Source organism: Gorilla gorilla, chromosome 6 (genome assembly GCF_029281585.2).
Source record: "Gorilla gorilla gorilla isolate KB3781 chromosome 6, NHGRI_mGorGor1-v2.1_pri, whole genome shotgun sequence".
NCBI classification, from domain to species: Eukaryota; Metazoa; Chordata; class Mammalia; order Primates; family Hominidae; genus Gorilla; species Gorilla gorilla.
In genome coordinates, this window is record NC_073230.2 from 97,881,918 (window position 1) to 97,905,964 (window position 24,047).

Here is a 24,047-nt window from a genome sequence, read left to right on the forward strand (position 1 = left end):
TGATGTTTCAAGATAGGGAAAAGACAATTTTAAGTATCAACATTCCTTTTCAAAAGAGTTACTATATCTTTAAAGTAATGTGTCAAAGGGAAATAACTTTGTCTAGTTCACGTCAAATAAAAATTATACCTAACATGTAATCTTAATAGTCTGTTCAATAGATTTTAAAATATGTATACTTGCATTCAGAGTTTTAATGACATTCCCTAGAGAAATTAGAGAGAAAAAAAAACCCTTTCTTTGGTTCATATATTATCAATTATTCTAAATACATTCTTTGCTTTCAGATCTACATGAAAGCAACTGCCTAAACTTTGCCTTAAAACTGTTGAGGTGTTAAGATGTTGAAAGGATCTTTTAGAAGTAGATTGATGCTTCATTGGGTAATAAAGTTGTTTTTGCTATTAAAAATATATTCTAAAAGAAAGATACAGTAAAATTGAATCCTGCAGGCCACAACAAATGAGCTAAGTTATATCTAACCTTAAATTTATGACTGTAACTTCAGTGGTGAATTTTGTGCATAAATGATTTAAAACATAGGTAAAGGTCTGTACCTTCGGGACTAACAGGCTTTTATCCAGAGACTATGTTTATCAAACAGACACACTACTCTGCATCTGAAAGAAGGTGATTTCTTTCTGTTTACTACTATTCCTATGTGAATTCAGAGAAGCATATGACAAGCCATGAACTTACCATGTCCTCTACAGAGTCACATTTCTGGTCTGTTTTTCAAATTAATCTAAAACATGATTTACAATGATTTCCTCTCTCAAATTTAGACAAGGACCAGCCTGGAAGAGAAACTATCAACATTAGGAAGGTAAAATTTTAGACCTCTGATGGGAAAGAAACCAATGTGATTTTATTCTATTATAACCACAGAGTTTTTAAACTTTGTTTCTCCACCAGGACAGTCAATAAAATAAGCTAAGTCCTTAAATGCTTATATTATAGAATTCTCGCTGTCTCTCATTCTCAGGGGCAACTTTAATCTCGTTGTCTTTTGGTATAGTTAGACCACAACCCTTGAAAATAGTGAAAGAATGGCTGAGAAATATGGAAGACACCAATATCATCTTGCAGAAATTCTACAGACACATCTATTTTGCTTCAATCTCATTTATATGGAAAAATACCTGTAAGTTTTCATACTATTATACTGCAAATGACCTTAATTTCTCGGTGAATTTATTTACGCATTTATTTGTCTTGCTTCAATAATTTTCCTTTAATGTGCTCTCAGTGCTTATTATAAAAGCAAGGTTCTCATCTATTTAAATTTCCAAAAGATGGAATCAAAAATCAGATTCTAGGGAGGGATGTTATAGCATTGATCCCAGGTTTAATGGACAGATTTTTTTTTAACCCACCAGCAAATATCTGGTTATTAAAAAATAAGTTAACAATTTCAGAAATGTACAACATAAAAAGCCAGCCCTAAAACGAACTTAGAAAGTATATGTTCAAGCTCTTGTTTTTCAGTCAAGGAGTATAAGGCTCAGAGGGGGATAAATGAAGGCTTGAAAGTCACAAGCTAGTTAGGGAAAGAGTTAAGTTCTCTTAACTCAATGTTAACACACTTTGCTCTCAAGAACAGTACATTTAGACAATCATTTAGAGGTTACAGAGTAGAAACTTCAAATCCTATGCATCTTATATATGTTTACATTCACTGAGTGGTGTTTATTTTGGCAGCCTGAGATTACATAGTAAATACCAAGTGAGTATGTCGGGTCTATGTGTAAGAGCCTCAGAGCAATTCTGAAGCTTTAACACTATCTAAAGCCAACTAATTCCATCTACACTCTTCATCATGCATGGCCAGGACAGCACTGAGGAAAAGAAAATTATTTTATAAACTGTTAGTTTGCCAACACTAATCAGACAGAAATTAGTAAATTCAGGTGGGTCTTGGTCTTTAGACTAATACTCCACTTATGTATATTTTTTATTCATTCAATCAATATTTACTGAACATCTATGTGCTAAGCATGGTTCTAGAGATAGTGCAAACAACATTGAGCAAAACAGGTCAAGTTTCCGCCTTCATGGAACTTCCAATCAAACAGTTTAAGCAAAAACTAAATAGATGAACAAATGAAAAAAATAATGTCAGAACCCTGGAAGTGTTATTGAAGAAATTAGACTAGAAGATAATAATGGGAAAGATTCTATTTTCGGAAAGGGGGCCCCTTTGAAGAGGTGACATGAACTATAACTTCTATGGTGAGAAACAGGCAGCCACATGAGAGGCAGAAGGACGAGCATCCCAAGCAAAAGGAAAGGCAAACTGAAAGCCTCTAGTGGAAAGAAGTTTGGAATTTGGCTGCACCACAGTATACAAGGAGCAACAAGGTGGTGAGGACACAGGCTATAAAAGGGATTTGAAATCTTTTCTGGTAAATTATGTAAAGATGAACCATCTTTTAGGAAATGAGTCTGAATGCCTCCATATAATTTTATCATTTTATTATATCCAGGCAGAGCAAACCTCTGCATTAGGAAAGCCATAGTGATTCTAAATCATGTGTAATTCACTTATTCAAAATGCATATAGAAAATAAGGCTCAGGTAAGGGTTTAAATACGACTTTGCTTACAAGGAAAAAAAAAAATAGTTACAGCATTTTGACCACCTGGAATTCAGAGCTGTATACTGTTTAAAGCTGAAGGGTCTCCAAATTCACTATCATCTGGTTTACCTCATCCAGCAGGTAAAGTCTACTAAGGTTGAACTCACTCTTTACTACTGAATTAGTCAAATGACAAAGTGTTCTTTAAATTATGTGATGCATATTTTTGTACCAGTGTAATCTATTTACAAAGCATGGGTGTCGTATTTGTTATATATAGAAAACAGCATACAAAAACGATCAATAATTTCCTAGCTTAGGCAGCCCTGTAAGAGAAAATATCTATATGTATAACTATAAAGGCCCTGGGCCACCTGAGATTGAAGGATATGAATCAAGCATCTGAATTCCAGCTTTGCAACCAGCAACCTGTATGTCCAAAGCCTGGGCAAGATTCTAACCCTCTCTGAATCTCATCTCTCTCAAAAATACAGGTTAGTATACATTCCTAGCTTGAAGAGACAATGAAGCAAGAATTTCTAAGTGTCTAGCACATAGAATAGACTCAATAAATTTTAGTCTTTTCCCTCATATATTTTTCTAATAAAAGTAGTATCATTTACAATATGAGAACTACAGTCATGCTTTGTATTTGTCTCTTTTAGTCAAAATTTTACGGTTTTGTTCACATAAGGAAAAAAGGTAAGACAAACCATATTTAAAGCTCTTCACACATCAAACACTGAATTAAGACCTTTGTGTTTTTAATTGTTTTGCTGCCTAGAACCATCCTATTCTGTCTAATTTCTCTACAGTTTTCAGTGTGTTTCCTTCATCTCAGACACACAAACATGCCCAAACACAGTAAATCACAGTTAATTGCATGTCTTAAATTAAAAGACAAAAAAAATCACACAATTAATTGGGGGAACTTGTCAGTTGGTGAATGAATCTTGCTCACTACACTCTGTGCACAGGATGCATGCCAACTGCATGTTCCAAGCTGGACAATTCAGTCCATGCCTCTGAGGAGAGGTGCATGGGCACGATCCTTCTGCACAGCAGTCTGGTCATAAGAACCAAATGCTTTAAAACACTCAACATTGCAATTGCTGTATCAATAGCTATCTCTACAAGGATGTTCAGTACAGGACTGAGCATAATAGTGAAAAATTAGAAAGAGCTAAAATGCTCATTAATAAGGGACTGAATAGAGACTAGGTTTGGCCATTAATGGAAAAAATCTAAGCTGTTACAAATGATTTTGTCAATCTTAATAACATAAGAAAATGTTCATGACATATTATTTGAAAAATGCTTACAAAATAGTATATTTCTATTTTTGAGGCTATGTGATATGCAAGTGAAGCAAGGAATGAGAGAAAGGAACAGGAGAAAGCTACTGGGAAAACAAACGAGAAAAATGTTATCATTTGTCATCTCTGAGTTGTTTATACTTTGTACATTTTCTAATTTTCTAAAAAAATCATCTAAATTAAAAAAAATTATATTTCAATTTGGTTTTGAATCTGATATTTTAAAATGTCAGTTTTAAAGTAAAGATCCGTAAGAATCTTTTAAGATAAACTTACCTACTACAATGAAAACATCAGCATAAAATTTAAAAAGAATCCCTAGTAAGCACAAATATACAATCCTATTGTATCCTTGGTTATACAGACAAAATTTATAAAAATGCTTTTTATAAATATATGACAAATGCATGTTCATACAATTAATGCTCAATAATGTATTTCAACATATACCTTACAGTATATTAACACACCATAAGAAAATCATTATAAATCCTTTTTCATTTCCTGACACTGACCAACTACAAAATATATTCACAGTAAAGCCAATAATCTTGAATTTGAGAAACTGCAAACCTTCTCTCCTCCACCCACTACTCTCCCATTATTTTCTACCCTATTATAAAAAGATTTTATACCCAGCCACCTAGTGTAATTCCAATGTTAAAATCTGGCAATAAATGATACACACAAACTAATGTGCACAGAATTTCATCATTTTTATCAAAGTAGGAAATGACAAAGTTTTATAATCTGTATCACTACTCAACTAGTCATACTAACTTTTGTTTTATTTCATTTTTCGAATAAAAGAATTTATAAAACCCAACAAAGTAGATTCATTCCAAAGGTATTCAACAGTCTACTAACCTTGAAATAAATAAACATTTCCTGCCTTCTTTTATTTAACGGGGGGTGGAGAGGAAAAAGATAATCATATGTCAGCAAAAGCCCATCTCAACCTCAGGCATCTTTATGTCCCAAGGGTAATATTTTCATTCCATTCTTAATGGAACAAATTTCTAATCAGAATATGTATTCAAAAATAATTGAGGCAATGCAATGTCAACACGTTATGCTGCCATCAGGCATCCCATGGTGCTCAGAATCAACTCAACAAAATCTCTAATGTGACAGAGAGCCTGGGCAATGCAGAAATGTCAGACTTGATCAAGAGAAGGGGAGCTAGCAAGGAGCATGCAATGGTTTTGCTTCCCTTTGGATGCTCAAACATGGTGTTTGGAGGAAAGCTTCTATGCTGGAAGAAGACAATCTCAAGACTTCTAAGGAAGGAATGACTTATAATGCTGACTCCAGAACCTCAACTTTTAAATAGTAATAAGTGTCTATTTTTGCACTGATATTGAAAATACTTGAAACAACAGTCAATTCTGGGAAGGTTAACACTACATCTAGATTTCTAGTTATTAAAGCCTCAGGGCAATGTACATTATTGTGTATATCCTGCAACCCTCTGAAAAGGTCCAGACATTTAAATTTAGGTTTCTCCAAGTTTGGCAAAATATTAGTAATTGTTGAAGCTGGTTGATGACTAATTGAAGTTCATTATATTATTTTTTTACTTTTGAGTATATTTGACATTTTCATAATAAAAGTTTCAAAAAATAGATTTTCACTCAAGGAGCATATATTTTATGTTCAAAATTTTACTGACTTTTCCTTTGGAAATATATATTAACAAGATCTCATTTATGTTTATTATTAAAGACTCTAACAAGCAGTCTGAATTTTATAAAACTCCACAAAGCATTATATTTTATGCTATCATTAAAAAAAAGAAAAAATCCTTCATTTCAGAAAAAAAAAAATTACCATGATCTATGATGATAGAAGAAGTGCACCTAAACAAATGCAGTGCCACCATCTGCCTGGCATTCTCACAGTATGACAAAATAGACTGGTAATTAACTGCTTTCCTACCGAAATCTGCCAGCTTTAACTCCCCCGTGTCACTGATCAGAAGGTTCTGTGGTTTCAGGTCTCTGTGCAAAATATAACGCTGGTGGATGTAAGACAGCCCTCGCAGCAACTGAAATAAAAACAACTGAAAAATAAGGAGACAAAGGTTAAAATCAGAACACAGATAAATGCCAGTTTCTACATATAATCTGCTAAGTACTTGTATTAATATTTAGTGAAAATGGGTATCCAACACCAAATTTTCTACCAAATTATTTCAACAGAATGTGAGATTTTAGTATGTAAATTCCTAATTCATTTAGAAGTAAATCTAGGAATTTCTAACAACCTATTATATCAACCCGAGAGTGATACTCCCTCAGCCAGAGAGATCTGTACTCCAATTAGCATTCTTTAAGCAAAATGTAAATAATCGATTTTTTTATAATTGATTTAGTCTTCAAGACTAAAATGATGTTTGAAAGGAGAGGAAATCTATTCATAATATTATAGAGATTAAAAAAAGAACTGTTTACCAAGGGTTTATATCAATATGCACATATTTAATTCCATAGAAACAACATGAACATGGTACCCATAAATTCATCCATTAACATGCTTTAAGGAATGGAAAGATAAGATGATCTGAAATAATTAAAACAAAAACAGTCATATTGTCTAATTAATACTACATTATAATTATACTGCTTTTGCACATATGGTCATATAGATTAGGCTGCTGCTTAAAGACAGACATGTACCACCTTCACTAATTTCAGAGCAAACCCATCCTAAAGGGAAAGGAAACACAACAGGAAAGTCAAGAACTCGAGAGTAATACTTTTGGAAGAAATAATTTTAGAAGTGATTAATAGCCTTTTCTGTGAAGTTTAATATTGGATCATACCAAATGTTTCTATTTTGATAACAAAAAAGTGTGATTCACTAGGCTTCCCAATATTCGTCTTATGAAAAAGAGAATATTTTTAAACAATTTACTTGCCAAAATAATCCTAATTGACATTTTTAAAAATCAATCTCCTAAAACAAAAACAAATGTTCTTACTTTTAAGTGCCACCAATATTCTAGTCTATATATAACCAGTTAGTAACCAAAGGCAGTTTCAGGGCAATTTTAAATGAGTTGTAAAAGACGAATGATGGAAAGATTCTGAAATACTTGAATTGAAAAGATTGGCAACTTCCTGAGGGCCCTGGACGGTGGCATTTCTGGAATGTTCTGACTAAGCAGGGGCTTTGAAAGCCAAGTGAATTTCATTACAGGGGATACCTTGAAATAACAGTAAAGTTAATTAATCTCAGAATCTTTGTATGTGAGAATATGTATGGGGCAGTAAAGGCTTGAGATGATTATTTCGAGAGTCTAGGCAGCAGAAAGTAGAAGTCTGATCTGTGTTGGTCAAGATTAAAAGACTAACTCAAGAATCTCGGGATGCAAACATCTCTCTGGATTTGTCCTCTCAACCCTTATTGTACAACAAACAGAAAGACTTGAGTTCACACCATCACTAGCAGCTGCCAGCCTCATTCTTCACTTCCAATACTCCCTGCATCCTGAAGCCTAAAGCTTACAACTTCTAAGAAAATTCATACTCCTTTAGTTTAGAAGGAAAGAGGGAAAAATAAAGCCACTTTGTGTTATCAAAGCCTTTTAAAAAAAACGAAATAAAAACACGAAGGCAAACCACATAACAAACTTAATTTTAAAAATAAGTTGATTTTGAAAGGAAACAGTTTGCCATTCTGCAAAATGCTACCTGATCTTTGGGATCTAGCAGAGTCTTATCAGAATGTAAGTGTTTAACCATGGCAATGCATTTTAATTTAATGAATACATAACACTATGTGCCAACTGCTATTCCATGTAGTTTATAGAATATTACTTCATTTGACGTTCAAACAATTTTAATGAAGTAGGTACTACTATTAACCTCCATATTAGTAATGAGGAAACTGAGTGCGGCTTCTCAAGATCACACAGCAATTAAGTAGCAGAGCCAGACCTCAAACCCAGAGAGTCTGATTCCAAATTCTATGCTCTTAACCATCTCACCATCTCACTCATCATCTTGGCCAGAAATCAACATCGGTAGGCAAAGTATTTCTAGAGAACTGCTTCCTCCAATCAACAGAATAAATATCTGGGCATCTAATAACATGGCCTCCAAGGCCACTGAACTGAGAACTGATTCCAACTGAGGGGCTCAGGCATTATTTTTTGGGGGGTGTGGGCTCAGGCATTGTTACTCTATATTCCCCGGCTCCAAGAAGCCTTGCCTATCTCAACACTCAGCATGCTGTTCTCCAACCCTGTACTTTTTGGAGCACAGTGGCGCAATCTCAGCTCACTGCAACCTCTGCCTCCCGGGTTCATGCCATTCTCCTGGCTCAGCCTCCCAAGTAGCAAGGACTACAGGCACCCGCCACCACGCCCAGCTAATTTTTTGTATTATTTTTAGTAGAGATAGGGTTTCACCATGTTAGCCAGGATGGTCTTGATTTCCTGACCTCATGATCTGCCCGCCTCAGCCTCCCAAAGTGCTGGGATTACAGGCGTGAGCTATTATCCTTGCCTCTCCTCGGCCAGAAAAGCCCTCTCTTCCCTTTGCCTACTATTTTCCATGCATTCCTAGGTCTCTCCTCAGGAACTGCTCCTCCCTAGAGCCTTCCCTGACCACCCCTGCAAGCCCTTGTACCCCTTCAGGTCTGTGTAAGGTGCTCCTTCTCCGTGCTCCCAGGGCAGCCTCTGCAAATGTCTATCACAGTATGATACTCATCTAAGCTGTCTGCTTTAACTATCTTTATATACTCGGGTAATAGGTGGCACTCCTACACCAGTAATGTGAGTACTGACCTGAATTTAGAGACATCTGGATGGCAGCAGACAAAAGCAAATAACAGGCGCCTTGGAATGGAATTCTCGAGAAGCTAAGGGCAGACATAGGTAAATCAAGTAGTTCCAAAGAACTATTACTTAATACCTTTACTAATTAGTGAAAATATATAATCCTCATGCTAACGTAGAAGCTATTCAAATAGGATGCCATATTAAAGGAGATTTAAAAAGCAGTACTAGAGAAAAAAATGCCACTATACACTAAAATTCTAAGTGTATACATGACAAATTAAGCCCCAAACATGACAAATACAGCCCCAAACAAATGTCAGAACAAATCTCCACAGCATAAATTGACTTAGGGTTTATTAAGTGCCAACCATATGTGCTAGGTGCTGTTATGCAAGAGGGATGCCAAGAGGAATAAGATATAAGATGTGGTCCCTAGACTTGAGGAACTCACAGCTAACTCAGTGTGACAGACACACAAACAAATCATTGTGACTTAGAGGTCTGTATTTTAACAGCAACGCAAACTGAGCATACTGAAAGCACAGAAAAGGGTGGATCTAACAACAATTTTAAAAAGTAGAATTGATTCAGCTGTTACAAGAAGAGAAGGGAATGAATCACAAGAAACTTGTCATTCTGAAAACAGAATTCATTACATGTAAAATTTCAAAAGGAAACTGAGTTGAGCATTCAGTAGACACAGAAGTTAAAATGTTAGGACAAACCCCTTAACATCCTGAAGGAAAACACTAAGAAGACCAAGCAAGCAGGTATAACATAAATTCTGAGAAAGACAATATATGAAGCTGTAAACCTACCAACTCAGCCTCATTAAATTAACTGTGGCAAGGGGACGATCAACTTTCTGAAAACCATTAGAAAACTTTTATGCTGGAGCTCAAAGACTGATACCCTCAAAATGGCACTTTGACATGCTGAACTGAAGAGGCGTGAAGGTCCCTTTGACCTTCTGCCCCACTCCCCGTCTCTGCCCCGTCTCTCAACCCTCTGTCTCTCCCAAAGCACAGGATGAAGTTGTTCTCTCAAGTCCCCTTATCTGCCTAAAATCTGGACCTGCCAAAGAAGAAAACAATTACCTCTGGCCCCTTTCCTGAGTTTCCATTAACTGAACTCTTATCCTAGGAAGAAAGACTGAAGTCTGTCAACACACCTGGACAGACTTTTGTCACAAACCACTGTCTGCTCTGCAGGCCCAATAGACGTATATTCTCGTATATTCTTCAATCCCATTGAATTTCCTTAAAAATCATTTACCACACCCCTAAAAGCATTCATACATCCCCATTTCCCTTTCTCCTAATAAGGATATATAAACATCTATTCACATTGGGTTACTGGGTAACTATTCTTCTATGATGACCTTGTGCTACGCACATTAAAATAAGTTTGTGCCTTTTCTCAAATCAATGTGCATTTTGTGAGTTAATTTTTCTATGAACCTTTAGAGGGTGAAGGGGTAGTTTTCCCTTGATCCCTACATCTACAAAAAACATTTTAACATCCTTAACAAAATATACACTGGCAGATAGGGGTGGGAAGGCTCTAAGGAAGCAGCCACCCTACTGAATTCAATGGAATGCCCCATGGACTACTCTTGGAATGTCTTTAAAACTCAAGCTTTAGCGAGTTCTTCTTCTAGACAAATAGGCAAGTCCCTAACTTTCTAATTTAAATTTTTTAGAAAATCACTTCACTTGGTTGTTGTATAAAACACACAGCAAGCTATACTTGATCTTCTATGAAAAACGAGAAGACCCTGTGAGAACAAGAAGGGCCACCAGGGAGGGGTCCACACACATTCTTTTTCTAAAGCATAAGAATCAGCTTTGCTAATAAAACCTGGTAAACACCATTGGAATCTCAGGCACTAAAAAGAAAAGAAGGGAGACTAATACTTACTGAAAGTTTATTCTAATTTAAAGAATAATTTTATACAAATAGCTTAATCAGGCCCGGGGCAGTGGCTCACAACTGTAATCCCAACACTTTGGGAGGCAGAGGTAGATGGATCACTTGACTTCAAGAGTTCGAGACCAGCCTAGACAACATGGCAAAACTATGTCTCTACTAAAAAAAATACAAAAAATTAGCCAGGCATGGTGGCGTGTGCCTGCAGTCCTAGCTACTTGGGAGGCTGAGGTGGGAAGATCGCTTGACCCTGAGAGGTGGAGATTACAGTGAACTGAGATCACACCACTGCATTCCAGCCTGAGCAACCTAGTGAGACTCTGCCTCAAAAACAAACAAATGAATAAACAAAACAAAACAAAAAACCCCCAACAAATTACTTAATCCTTTCCATCTACCATCCTGTATTTTTCCTTTTGTTTAAACAAATGAGAAAACTAAAGCTCTAAAGACGTAAGAAACATAGTCATCCAACCATCACACAGCTCTTGTGAATTTTCCACCACACCTCATTATCTTAAATGAGGTTGATGCTGAATAAATGCATGGATGAGTAGTTATACACCCAATACAATCAAAGTGCTTTTATTAAGTGAATCAAAGTCTGTAAAAGCCTCAATTAGCATATAGTATAATGAGCACATGATTCTTGAATTTCTGTCTTTGCCATTCAAAATCTTAGAAATAGATAACATGAGAGAAGACAACTTCACGTGCTGAACTAGATAAATTAATATATTTGAAACTCTTTATCTTTCTACTATAGTAGCCATAAGATCTTCCTAAGAATATTTTGCCATCTCAGGATATTCTATTCCATCTTTATAAAAGGAGATTCATCCCAAATCCATCCGTAGGATCACTGAAGATTTATATTCCAGTTTGAATATGTTCATTTTCTGTAATAAAAATCCAATGAGAAATTGTCTTAAATACTAATGAAACAATGAACAGGGACACTTTTGCCAGCAGCAGAGCTATCTTTAGCCAGTTGTCTTGGCATCCCCAGGAGGAAGCAGCATATTCTCAGTGCCACGGCATATACTTCTTGGGAGTATCCCTTAACACTTCCTCTATTCCCTTCTGAAACTCTTCACAATTTAAGTGGGTAAAATTAATTAATTAATTAATTAATGGTATTTTATCACAACTTTTAAGTAAGTTGATATAAAGCACACACTATTGGATTCAATGTTATGTTTATTGCTCAGAACTACTGACACTTGCAGTAAGAAAGAAGCATTATAACCAGTCCCTCTCACCAAAGTCTAAATAGGTGAGGTCAGATGCTCTTTTTCTCAGTGTCTAGAGGTGTCATGCTCCATGAATGGTCAGAAATACACAGATTATTTAATATATGCGGTTCAATTTAATCTGAGATGAAGCGTGGTGAATATCTCGTAGATTTTTCAGGGCGTGTGTCAACTTCTTTTAAGGAATGTGCAGGGTCTCTCAGGGCTTACAGAAGATTAAGAAATCTACTAATAGGAGTCATTAGCAATGGGTCCTACCATTTAGAACACAGCAGTAATGTCTTAGAAAGATAATTATGCTACTCTTTTGTCATGGTTGATACTCTATAACTCAGGTTTCTCATCTTAAACATGGTTGGTTGAGTGGTTGGTTAAGTCTTAGATATCTTTGTTAACCATTTCACGTTGTTAAATTACATCATTCCGTTATTTTATGAATAACAGAAATGGAAGAGATTTTATAAATTAAACAACTGGAGTTGAATCACTACCATTTATTGAGTGCTTACTACGATAGACATTTTGCTAAGTGTATTATACACATTCGATAATTTAACCCTCACAACACCTCTGCCAGGTAGATGTTACTATCCCTATTTCACAGAAAAAGAAAGAAAGCCTCAGATAAGTGAATTGCCTCAGCAAAGTAACATAGCAAGAAAAAAAGAAATACCACATCTTCTCACTTATACTTGGGAGATAAATGATGAGAACACATGGGCACAGAGAGGGGAAAAACACACACTGTGGCCTACCAGAGGTTGGAGGGTGGGGGAAGGGAGAGGATCAGGAAAAATAACCAATGGATACAAGGTTTAATACCTAAGTGATGAAATAATCGGTACAACCAACCCCCATGACATGCCTTTACCTATGCAACAAACCTGCACATCCTGCACATGTACCCCTGAACTTAAAAGTTTTTTAAAAAAAGAGGAATTAAGTGAATTGGCCAAAGGAACACATAGTAAGTAAGAGAGAGTGCTGATATTTGAACCCATTTTTTGTCTTACTCTGACACTACAATTAAGAGGGCTGCTATCCAAAAAGGCAAGCATACTATTTAATTAAAATAGCTATATACTATGTGAACCTAAAGCTACAAAATATGACACTGGTAGATAAATGAAAGTTATACATGAATAATAAATACTTCAAATAGTATGTTCCATATTTAACACCGTATCATTTAAAAACCCATAGACTGCATAACTTTAAACTACCCATATATCCAACTTCCTAGAAGTTAAAAATAATTAGTTAAAATCCCAATTATATGCAGTCAATGTCAAAATATTTTGTAATATGCATCAGATAATGGTTTAACTGCAATATTAGGTCTTCAATTTTTAAAAGCCACAAAATGATTCATCATGATTCATTCCATTTAGTTGAGTTTCAAAACAGCTAATGCAAATATTAAATTCTAATTTGTAATGCAATGTACACCCAAATCGTTTTATTTTACAAAGCATCATTGCAATTCAAAGTACTGAATTTTTAAAGAATACTTAGAGGGTTATACAGAGATATAAAAAAAGACAGAAATAAAACCCTAGCTATTCAACATTACAGTATAATTTATGTGTCACTTTGGACATACTTGACAGTGTTAAGTGTGCTACTGGGATGGTATAAGACACAAGCATTCATGCTAAGGCATCAGTCCTTTCACGTGTATTTTTTTGCAATATATATTTTACAGATCCAGTTCTTGGAAAATCTAAGTAGCCGGAGGAGTTTGTCTTGCCACTGTTTTGCCCTGTTTGAGTTCTTCCATTCTTCTTTCTGCTTTTTTAGTTACAATCCCTAAGACTCTGACATAAGTAACATGCTTTGTCATTTCTAGATAATGTAACAATTTAATTTACATTCTTTAAGATCTTTGAACATTAATATGCTTTTCCTAAAGATGAGAACTTTCTGGAGAGAAATAACTCAAAAAATGAGAATTTCAGGTTCGTGGGCAAGCTGCTGGGGAAATAACTGCTTAGTTTACCAAGTAAGTTGGCCTTCCATTCCACACTCTCTTTCTACTTCAAGGCAATGGTGGATACCAAGCAAGGTGGTGTTTCCGGTATGGAGGTGCCCACAATGAGCAGGCAGTTTAAAGCCATGGGATCTAGAGCTAGGAGACTTATAATAAGTCAAGTGAGGCTAGTGTGACTGATCTTTGTTTTGTCAAGTTCTGTAAAAGAAGATCTAGTACAGTAAGTAGGTTTCCAAGTTATTGGGCTTTGTATATACCGTGAAGCATGTTGCGGGGGTGGGGGGTGGGGCTGGGTCTTCCTAATAAAGGTGGGCATCTGCCTAAAATTAGTATTAAAAATATTCCCTAGGTGAGCAGAAACTGTTAAAGACAAGCTGTTGGATTTAATAGCTATCTAACATTATTTTCCAAGAGAAAAACTGAAAGAACTGTTCTAAGAAATTCAAATAACATAATCTTACTCTGTCATTGTCAAGTTTCTGTCTGTCAGAATTATAGGGCTGACCTGACTGATAAGTGCTTTTCTGAACTATACAGAAATAGCACAAAATCCAAATTGGGAAATGGAGAGTCAGTAGGTCTTCCTACTCAATTTCATTTGGGAACTTATGCTACTCTCTCCCAACTACAGGGCCATTCTTTTTTATACAAAATGAAAACGAATCAATATTCAGAGTTTAAATGGTTTTTCTGACTAAAGTAACATTTTAGATACTAAATCAAAATGAATTATCTTAATATCAACTGAGAAGGCTAGTATAACTAAAAAGAGAGAGATGTGGATAGAAAAATTGACAAAGGTGATAGATCTTGAGTTTAAAAGCCTTGGAGTAAATCACAAAAACAAGTTATACCAAAGAAAAACTAATTTCAAATAGGATGTAACATTTAACAACTTGTGAATTTAGATACGTATGATCAACAAACCTCTTTCTCCATCCTCTCAGGGGGGTCTGAAGTAACAGAAATTTATACAGGAACGAGAAAATACCTATGAGCTGTACTGGCTGGACACAGGAATGCTGTGCCTATCCATGACAATATGTGTATACTCTACTACTTAAACTTATTTCCCTCTGGGGTCTCATGTCTGTCTTGGAAAACATGGAAACAAAGGGGTCGTGTGCAGATCCATCTTAAACTGGAGAGAGGCAAGGTGACGAGTGTAAAGCCCAGGAGGGTGTTTCCCCTATTCTGAATGGGAACTCCCAAGTTGGGTAACTTACAATTAAAGCATCATGTAACACTTCCAATCATTGTCTGCATTTCATCATTCTTTGGGGTGATTCCTTTTCAATCTGGGTTTTAACGGATCTCTAGGAAAGAGTGTACTGTTTAATTAGCTGGCCTTAATTCCTTTGCTGGATCCAAATTGTTACGAACAAATCAGCGGATGATCCCGAGGATGCAAAAGACATGTTCCAAACAACTAAATGCAGGCCCCATATCTTAACCAGAAAATTAACTACTCAGATCCCCTCTGAATGTCTAACACAATAAAAGCTGACACATGGAACTTCATTTTCTTTTATCATTAGTCCTTTACTTTCTAGATGTGGAAGATTATTTTATTATAATAAAAATAGGATGAAAACATTCAAAAAAAGCCTGGACAGACACTGAGACTTGGTGTCAAATTTTTAAAATATTCTTTAATGGCCTCATGAAATAATCATATTTCTTAATTAAAATACAGAATGAGGAAAGGCTCTATAATATTCACAGTCATGTGTAGTAGGAAATTATTAGGAGCTAAATGAGAAGCTCTAATGAAGAATATGGAGAAAGTCAGGTGTCACTTGGTTTTCTATCTGAACATTAGAAAGTCTCATTTAGAAATCAATTCTCAGTGCCATCTGTATAATACAATCTTAATTTGGCATAGCATAATTCTGTCTGTTATACACCTGCTTGTTCTCTGGTCTATTAAAGAAAAATAGCAAGTTTTCAACCATAATAAACCTCCTATCCTTTTAATTAATATATCTATTGAAATGAAAAATAAGAATCAGCTTTATGCCAATAGGATTTCAGATACTTCAGAGAATAAGGCAGGAAGTTCAAAATTACTTTGGTCATTTTCAATTGTTCACAAAAAAAGGGCAAATGTGTTTTTGCAGGGAACCTTCTAGAAAAGTCATTATGATAACAGAAATGGAAGTACATTACATAAAAACACAGGAAGATTCAATCTCATCATGGTAATAAGATTCAAACATCTACATTTCTGGATATCAGCTGGAGATAGCATCAATTAATCTTTTTTCATGAATCTTAATTTTCAGTCTCTCATGCTTATCAATTTTTAAAGAACACATGAAAAACCGAATAAAGGATGAAATTTAGACCATTATAGTCATTTGTGAAAATGCAATGGTCAATCTGTAGACCACTGAGAATTATAAAATCAAGAATTAATACAAGTTCTATATTCAACTATGATAGCTCAAACCCAATATAATTCACAGTGAATGGTCTTTAAAGGGAGTGGGGAATTCAACTACCTTTCCAAAAATATTCTAACCAGTTTCCCACATACCGATTTATCACCATCTACAAACTGGTTGCAATGCCTTTAATCATCATAAATATTTATAACAGGGCCAATGTCCTCAGGCTTTTGATTCAGGTTTTACATCATCCTCTAATTAATTGCTAAAATTACTTTGTCAAAAATTGATATTATGCTTAGAAATAAACCATTTGTTATTAGTGAATATTTATTTCAGAATGCCATATTGATAATAGACACATTTTGTAGGCAATTAAAGTAGCAAAGTGAGTAGAAATTTAGTTAACACTGGCTTTTTAAAATGAGTCTATTCCAGTGCTTACAAGAAATACGCATCAAGAAAAATACAACTTTCACAGATGTTTTGCTGAGAATTAGTACAAAATTATATTGTTTTACTATGAAATCAGGAGCTATGTGTAGTTCCATTTGTTCTTTTTTTCTCCCCTTCATTCTTCCAGGATACATTACCATTGTAATGCCTGAAATTCTACCCAAGTCTCACTAAGGAACAATCTCCACAATTCTTAAGTGCAGGATATCCACATTTTTACAATACACAATTACATACAAAATATCAACAAAGAAAAATATGTACAGTTTTAGAATCCTAGATAAATGTTTAAAATGTTTATATATACTGTTATGCTGCAGAATGATGAAACTAAAAGTCAAAATTGCTAAATTTAGAAGCAAAATGATTTGATCACTGCTTTTTCCTATTGTTCACCATAATAAAAATTAAGTATTCATCACATTCTGAACATTTAATAATCTGCAAAGTGTTTAGCAAACATAGAGCTTCTGTGTTACTAAAAGGACATGCTCTTTTTAAAGACAATAGCTTATCTCACCTGGTTTTCCTATCTCCATAAATTTATAAAGAACTATTACAATGTCTTATTTTAGCTCAGTTGAGGTTCTTTGTCTATATTTTCCCAACAATCTAAGATGATGGGAAGATCAACTTTAAAAACGATTAATATCTAGCACAGCATTATGAACAGCTGTTAACTTAGTAAATATTATTTTTATGTTCATTTTTGTATTCATAGATTTAAGTGACAATAAACATCACCACATGAAAAAATGTTTATATATCAAACAGAAATACCCATGAGATATGTGTCACTATGTCATAGTCAGAATTTTTTGAGAATAATTTCACCTGCAGTTCATATCCTAAAGCAACTCTGGAGGAGACCCTTGTCTCTAAGCAAACAGTGAGGAAAACCCAATGCATAATTAGACGAGTGGCCTCCCATAGAAACCAACATGGTAATAAGGGTTGTCTGCTTCCATGCACTGCAATTCAGATGCCAAAACACAAGGCTTTAACAAGCTACATCTATTTTTTAACTTTCCATACCCTTGGAGAAAGTATCACTATTATCTTCAATATGAAAATGATGATGAACCTATGTGACTTAGTGTTTCGAAAGTCACAAATAATCAAGCTAATTACAGTAATTTAATGTATTAATCATGTAGCTCAGGGAAAAGAACATTGCACAAAGAGTCAAAAAGCCCTTTAACACACTCCACCATCCCAGTGAACCTGATGCTTACTTTCTATGAAATGTTGGGGGCTGGAATGAACCACTGATCCAGGACGCTGGTCCTGGAATGAGCTTGGCTACAGCATTATCACTTAAAGAGGTATTTTTTGTTTTGTTTTGTTTTAAATTACATCATTCAATGTTTAAATTATTATGACCACGTAAATATTATTTACAGCTGAGCTATAAAGTTTACTATGAATACCTTTCTTTCCCCTGCACAAAAATTTGTTTTTCCTGGTGTTAGTAATAATCTAGTTCTTTTGTTTGTCAGTTTGTTTTCCTTTGTTTGGTTTACTTTGTGGCCACTACTAATTCAACACCAAATTCTTTTCCCATCTTTTAAGTCCACTTAAACACATTTGGTATTCTAACTAACAATTTTATCTCCTTTATGAAATCTCTCCTGGAGACTTCTAGCCTGCTGGTTTAGCAAGTTACTTTCCCAGCCTGATGCATAATTGTCATCCTGGGATTCTCTTCTTCTCTATCCTGGGAATTTCCTTCACCTCTCTGCTGTAGTGGATTTTGTTACCTGGTTTCTTTGTCTTCTCTTCCTTGGTATATTCCTTGAGTATTAGTGGAGTATATCCTCAAGTATCTTCCTGAGAAAGAATGTAACACAGGCAAAATTTTCAACTCCTTGTGCATCTGAAAATGGTAATTTTACCTTCATACTTCACTGACAGTTTGCACAGAATTCTAGGCCGAAAATACTTCTGTGTCCAAATTTTCAAGCTATTGTCTCACTGCCATCCCCCTTTCAGTGTTACTGTTGAAAATCTGATGCCATTGTAATTCTTGATCCCATGGAGTAAACCTGTTTCCTTTTCTATCGATTTTTCTTTGAACCCAGTGTTCTGAAATTTTGCAATAATGAACATTATTTTCAGTTTATTTTTTAAATGATCTAGGCATTAATCTAAAAACTCAATCCTATACATTTGAAAGGATTATGGTTTCATAGTTATTACTTTAATGATTCCCTCCTTTTTTCCTCAGTTATTCAGATGTGGGATCCCCTAGATTAGACCTCTGATTTTTTGATACTTTATTTCCCATTTTTCATCTTTGTATTTTTTGGTTTATTTTCTGGCAAATTTCTTCAATTTTGTCTCCCATGATTTTATTGTTGTTTTTAATTTGTTATATTTTTAATTTCCAAGAGCTCCTTTGTGTTGTCTAAATTCTGCTTCTCAAAAATAATACCACATTCTTGTTTTATGGATGAATTATCTTCTTTTCTCTCTCTGAGACTATTAATGATAATTTTTTAAAGTTTCCTTCTCTACCTTTCCCTATCCAATCAGTGCAAGCAACTTGGCTTCCTCCAAGTTACTCATTTGTCAACTGGGGTCTTCACTGGAGAGTTTCTTGGATTCTTTAGGTCTGTCGTCTTGGAATGATCAGATCCTTCACAGAATACTCTTAAAATCTTTTCCTTGAGGCACGACTTTTCTGTCTAAAGCTCTCCATGCCAAGTCCTGTCTCTCAAGCTCTCCCCTGCCTCTCCCTGACCTACACAACCCCCACCTTATTCTGGGTCACCACCCACTCCCCTGCTGGCAGATTGAGGAGCAATGGAAGCCAGCAGGCTGCAGGGCTGTGGAAAAACAAGAGGCTAGGATTGCTGGCAAGTACACATGTCCCCAGGGCTGGGGAGTAAAGCAATGCAGGGACATAGGGAGAGTCAGGAGATGCTGTAGATCTTGGGAGAAATCTTGGCCTCTTCTCCTTGCATCTGAGCAAATGCCCACATTTCCTACGTAAAGATACTTTTTAAAGTATATTTTTATTGATACATAATATTTGTACATATTTTGGGGAGCCCAGGGTATTTTTATACAATCATACAATGTATAATGATGGGTATTTAGGATATCCCTGACCTCAAATATTTATAATTTCTTTGTCTTGGGAACATTCCAAATCTTTTCTTTTAGTTATTTTGAAATATGCAATGTACTGTTGTTAACTATTGTTAGACTACTGTGCTGTCAACACTAGAACATATTCCTTCTATCGAACAGTATGTCTGTACTCGTTAACCAACCTCTCTTCATCCCCCACTCCAAAATCCTTCCCAGCCTCTGGTAACTATCATTCTACTTTCTACCTTCATGAGATCAACTTTTTTAGCTCCCATATATGAATATAAATACACCCTATTTGTCTTTCTGTGAGGGGCTTATTTCACTTAACATAATAACCTTCAGTTCCATCCATACTACTGCAGATGACAGGATTTCATTCATTTTTATCGCTGAATAATCTTCCATTGTATGTATGTACTGCATTTTCTTTATCTATCAATTTGTTGATGGACACTTAGATTGATTCCATATCTTTGCTATTGTGAATAGTGCTTCAATGAACATGGTGGTGCAGAAATTTCCTTTCTTTTGGATAAATACCCATTAGTAGGACTGTTGGATCATATGATAGTTCAATTTATACTTTTTTAAGAAACCTCCACAGGTTCTCCATAATAACTGCACTAATTTATATTCCCACAGTGTATGACTTCCCTTTTCTCCACATCTTCACTAACATTTGTTATGTTTTGTCTTTTTGATCATAGCCATCCTAACTGGGGTAAGATGGAATTTCACTGTGGTTTTGATTTTTACTTCTCTGATAATTAGTCATGTTGAGCATGTTTTACTACCTATGCACCATTTGTATGTCTTCTTCCAAGACAGGTTTTTTCAGGTCCTTTGTCTACTTTTTAACGAGTTTGTTTCTTTTGCTGTTGAGTTGTTTGAATTCCTTTTATAATCTAAATATTAATCCCTCGTTAGATGAAGAGTTGCAAATATTTTCTTCCATTCAACAACTTGTATCTTTGCTCCTGTTTCCTTTGCTTTGCAGAAGCCTATTAGTTTAATATAGTCCCATTTATCTATTATTTTTATTTTTGTTGCCTGTTTTAGCCATAGAATCTTTTCCTAGACCGAAGCCCTGAAGTGTTTCTCCCATGTTTTCTTGCATGAGTTCAACAGTTTTGGGCCTTATGTTCAAGCCTTTAATCCATCTGAAGTTGATTTTTGTATACGGTGAAAAATAAGTCTTGTTTCATTCTTCTGCACATGGATTTCCAGTTTTTCCAGCACCAGTTATTGAAGAGAATGTTATTTCCCCAAAGTATGTCCTTGACACCTCTGTCAAATATCAGTTGACTATAGGTATGCAGATTAATTTGGGGGTTCTCTATTCTGAGCATTTTTCTGTTCAGACACATAGGCGTCTCTTTTTAATACCCATAACATGTTGTTTTGGTTACTATAGCTTTGTAGTGTATTTTGAAGTCACGTAGTATGAAGTCTCCAGCTTTGTTCCTTTTGCTCAGTATTGTTTTGGCTATTTGGGTTCTTTTGTGGTTCCATATAAATTTTAGGATTGTTTATCTACTGCAAGAAGAATGTTATTGGTATTTTGAGGAATTGTATTGAATCTGTAGATTGCTTTTGGTAGAATGGTATTTTAATAATACTAATTTTTCTAATCCATGATCATAGGATGTCTTTCCATTTGTATCTCTTCAATTTCTTTGATCACTGTTTTGCAGTTTTCTTATACAGATCTTTCACCTTCCTTGGTTAAACTGATTCCTACATAATTTTTGGTAACTATTATAAATTAAATTGTTTTATTTCTTTTTCAGCCAGCTCATTATTGGGGAAGAAATACTACACATTTTTATATGTTGATTTTGTATCCTGCAACTTTACGGAATTAGTTTAACAGCTCTGTAACTTTTTTTGGTGGAGTCTTTAGATTTTTCTATACATAAGATTACTTGGTCTGCAAGGAGAGATGATCGGAGGACTTCTTTTCCAATTTGGATTTTTTCCATTTTTTTCTCTTGGCTGATTACTCTGGCTAAAATTCTCAGTATTATACTATGCAGACGTCCTGATTCTGGGAGGTGAGAATATATATATATGTGTGTGTGTATATATATATATACATATAAATCTTGCCAGGTGACTCTACTGTGGAATAAAGTGAAGACCTCTTAGTTTATTACTGAGGTTTCTTGTATCCACAAACATGCCAAGAACTGAGACTGTCCAGGACATTTCAGAAGATCCTCAACAAATCAAAGATTTCACTAGTTATGAGGAAAGGAATCCCCATAGATGAATACATTTTGCTGCTTTTAAGGTATTTTAAAAAATAAGAAGAGGTAAATCACATCACATTTTTTTTAGAAACAAAAATGTAGTAAGTCATCTATCGGTGACCATGTTAAACAACTTCCAAGTAGGAAAAGTTCCTGCTGTATATAAATACCCAGGCTCACTGTAAGTGTCACATATAATTTCTATGACATTATTTCTACACTGACTACACATTTCACTCATCATTAAGTTTCTCACCATGTCCTAGGAGGCACCAAGTCCTGCAGTGTTAAACCTTGTTTATCACCATGGTGCAACCTGGACTCGGAATGAGGAGCAAACAGTAAGTATTTGAAGTATGATGAATGACCATGTGATGAAAGAAAAGCACACAAAGCTTGAATAAGAGCTGGTGAGACAGTTTCTAGAGGTACAGCCCAGTTACTGAGAAACAGTAACCTTGAGACCCATCTCTCCATGACCATTAGGAGATAAGGGAAAATAAAATGTAATGGAAGAAGCAGAACGTATAGTAAAAATGGGACAAAATTCATCAATGTCAGTGGCCTGAGGACAGAGAACACAGCAATGCTTTGTGGAAAGAGGTTTTCTTTTTTTCATCAACAAAATTTTCCACCAACAGTTGCTGATAACTAATGACACATAGATGATTGGTGAGAAACTAAACAGGGATAATAAAAGCCCAGTGATGTCATGACTGTGGGAAAGATTCAATCAGTTATTTAATCTCAATTGTATCACTGAATGTGAAAGTCAGGAAGTCAAAGTTAGCTCAGAGGATCTGCTCATTTCCACTGTGGCTGGTAGACTTCTGAGCTCCCTGGGGCCAGTGGTCTCACTAGCTGGGTGATCAACACATTCTCAGGGATAGAGTGGGAAACAAGAATGAAGATGTATTGTACTATTGATTTCAAAGCCAATAAACCCTAAGAAGAGAACATGCGAATGTATAAATGAGAGAATTTGAGATTTTAATGTTAAAAAAATTATGTTCATGTTATAATACTAATATTTAGAGTTGGAATTGAACATAGACAAGAATAATAAAACACGTATTTTCATCCATTAAATTTTCTAACCTAATCTAACTACTAATAAACTATATGTTAATGGTTACACATTTTTAAGAAAAACGAACAGTCAAAAAAATTTAAGGAAAGGCAATCTAATAAAACACAAAAAGAAGACATATGAAAAATCAACAGACTATAATTTCTATATTGATTCCATTATTTATTTAACAATGTTTTGACAGATTTCCTATAAGTTCCTACATTTTAAAATTATACAGTGTAACAGACCACTATAAAAGCCTCTATTAACTTGTCACATTTATACATATACATAGAAAGTTTCCCAGGTGATTCGACTATGGAATAAAGTGAAGGCCTCTTAGTTTATCACTAATAGGGTTTCTTATAACAAATGGGAAGAAATGGAGATGAATAAGTTTACTGCAAATACATCTGTAATACTCAATTGGTTCTCAGGATTATGAAATGTAGTCATTTGAGTTACACAATGTAAGTACATAATTAAGCCATATCAGATATAACTTTGATCTCTTCTAATTCTATTGCATATACGAAGAAGCTTGAAATTTTGGAATAATTTCCCAAGATGATTGTGAGGTCAAATTTTAGGAAATCGTAGTTCTTTTGATACTCAGTAGCAATATTTCTACTAAAAGAAAGGAAAAAGAGTAGCAGAAAGTAGAATATGCTTGTACATAGAAATAAAAAGACATGCACTGTGAACCCACCATAACATTGTTTTGGATCATAATGATGCTTTATGTTGAGACCAATTGGTACATCAGTATGGGTTCCAAGCTAGAACTGAGACTCCCCTCTACTGTGAAGTGTTAAAAAGTAGGATTCCAGTGGTTTTCACTCATTATTAGCAAATGTTTCTCCAGCAAGAAAATATGAGATCTAAATATTAATACCCCAGTAAAAATATTTAATGTTAAAACATGG

General features: G+C 34.9%; 1 protein-coding gene across 7 annotated transcripts in view; it reads right to left on the reverse strand.

Moving 5' to 3' along the window:
• Positions 1-24,047, reverse strand: part of CDK14 (cyclin dependent kinase 14) — a 635,487-nt gene that overhangs the window by 283,077 nt on the left and 328,363 nt on the right. For all 7 annotated transcript variants that reach the window (XM_063708268.1, XM_019031337.4, XM_063708269.1 and 4 more), the window contains one exon: positions 5,833-5,956. In XM_063708268.1, the coding sequence (XP_063564338.1) occupies positions 5,833-5,956 (124 nt within the window). The remainder of the gene's footprint in view (positions 1-5,832; positions 5,957-24,047) is intronic.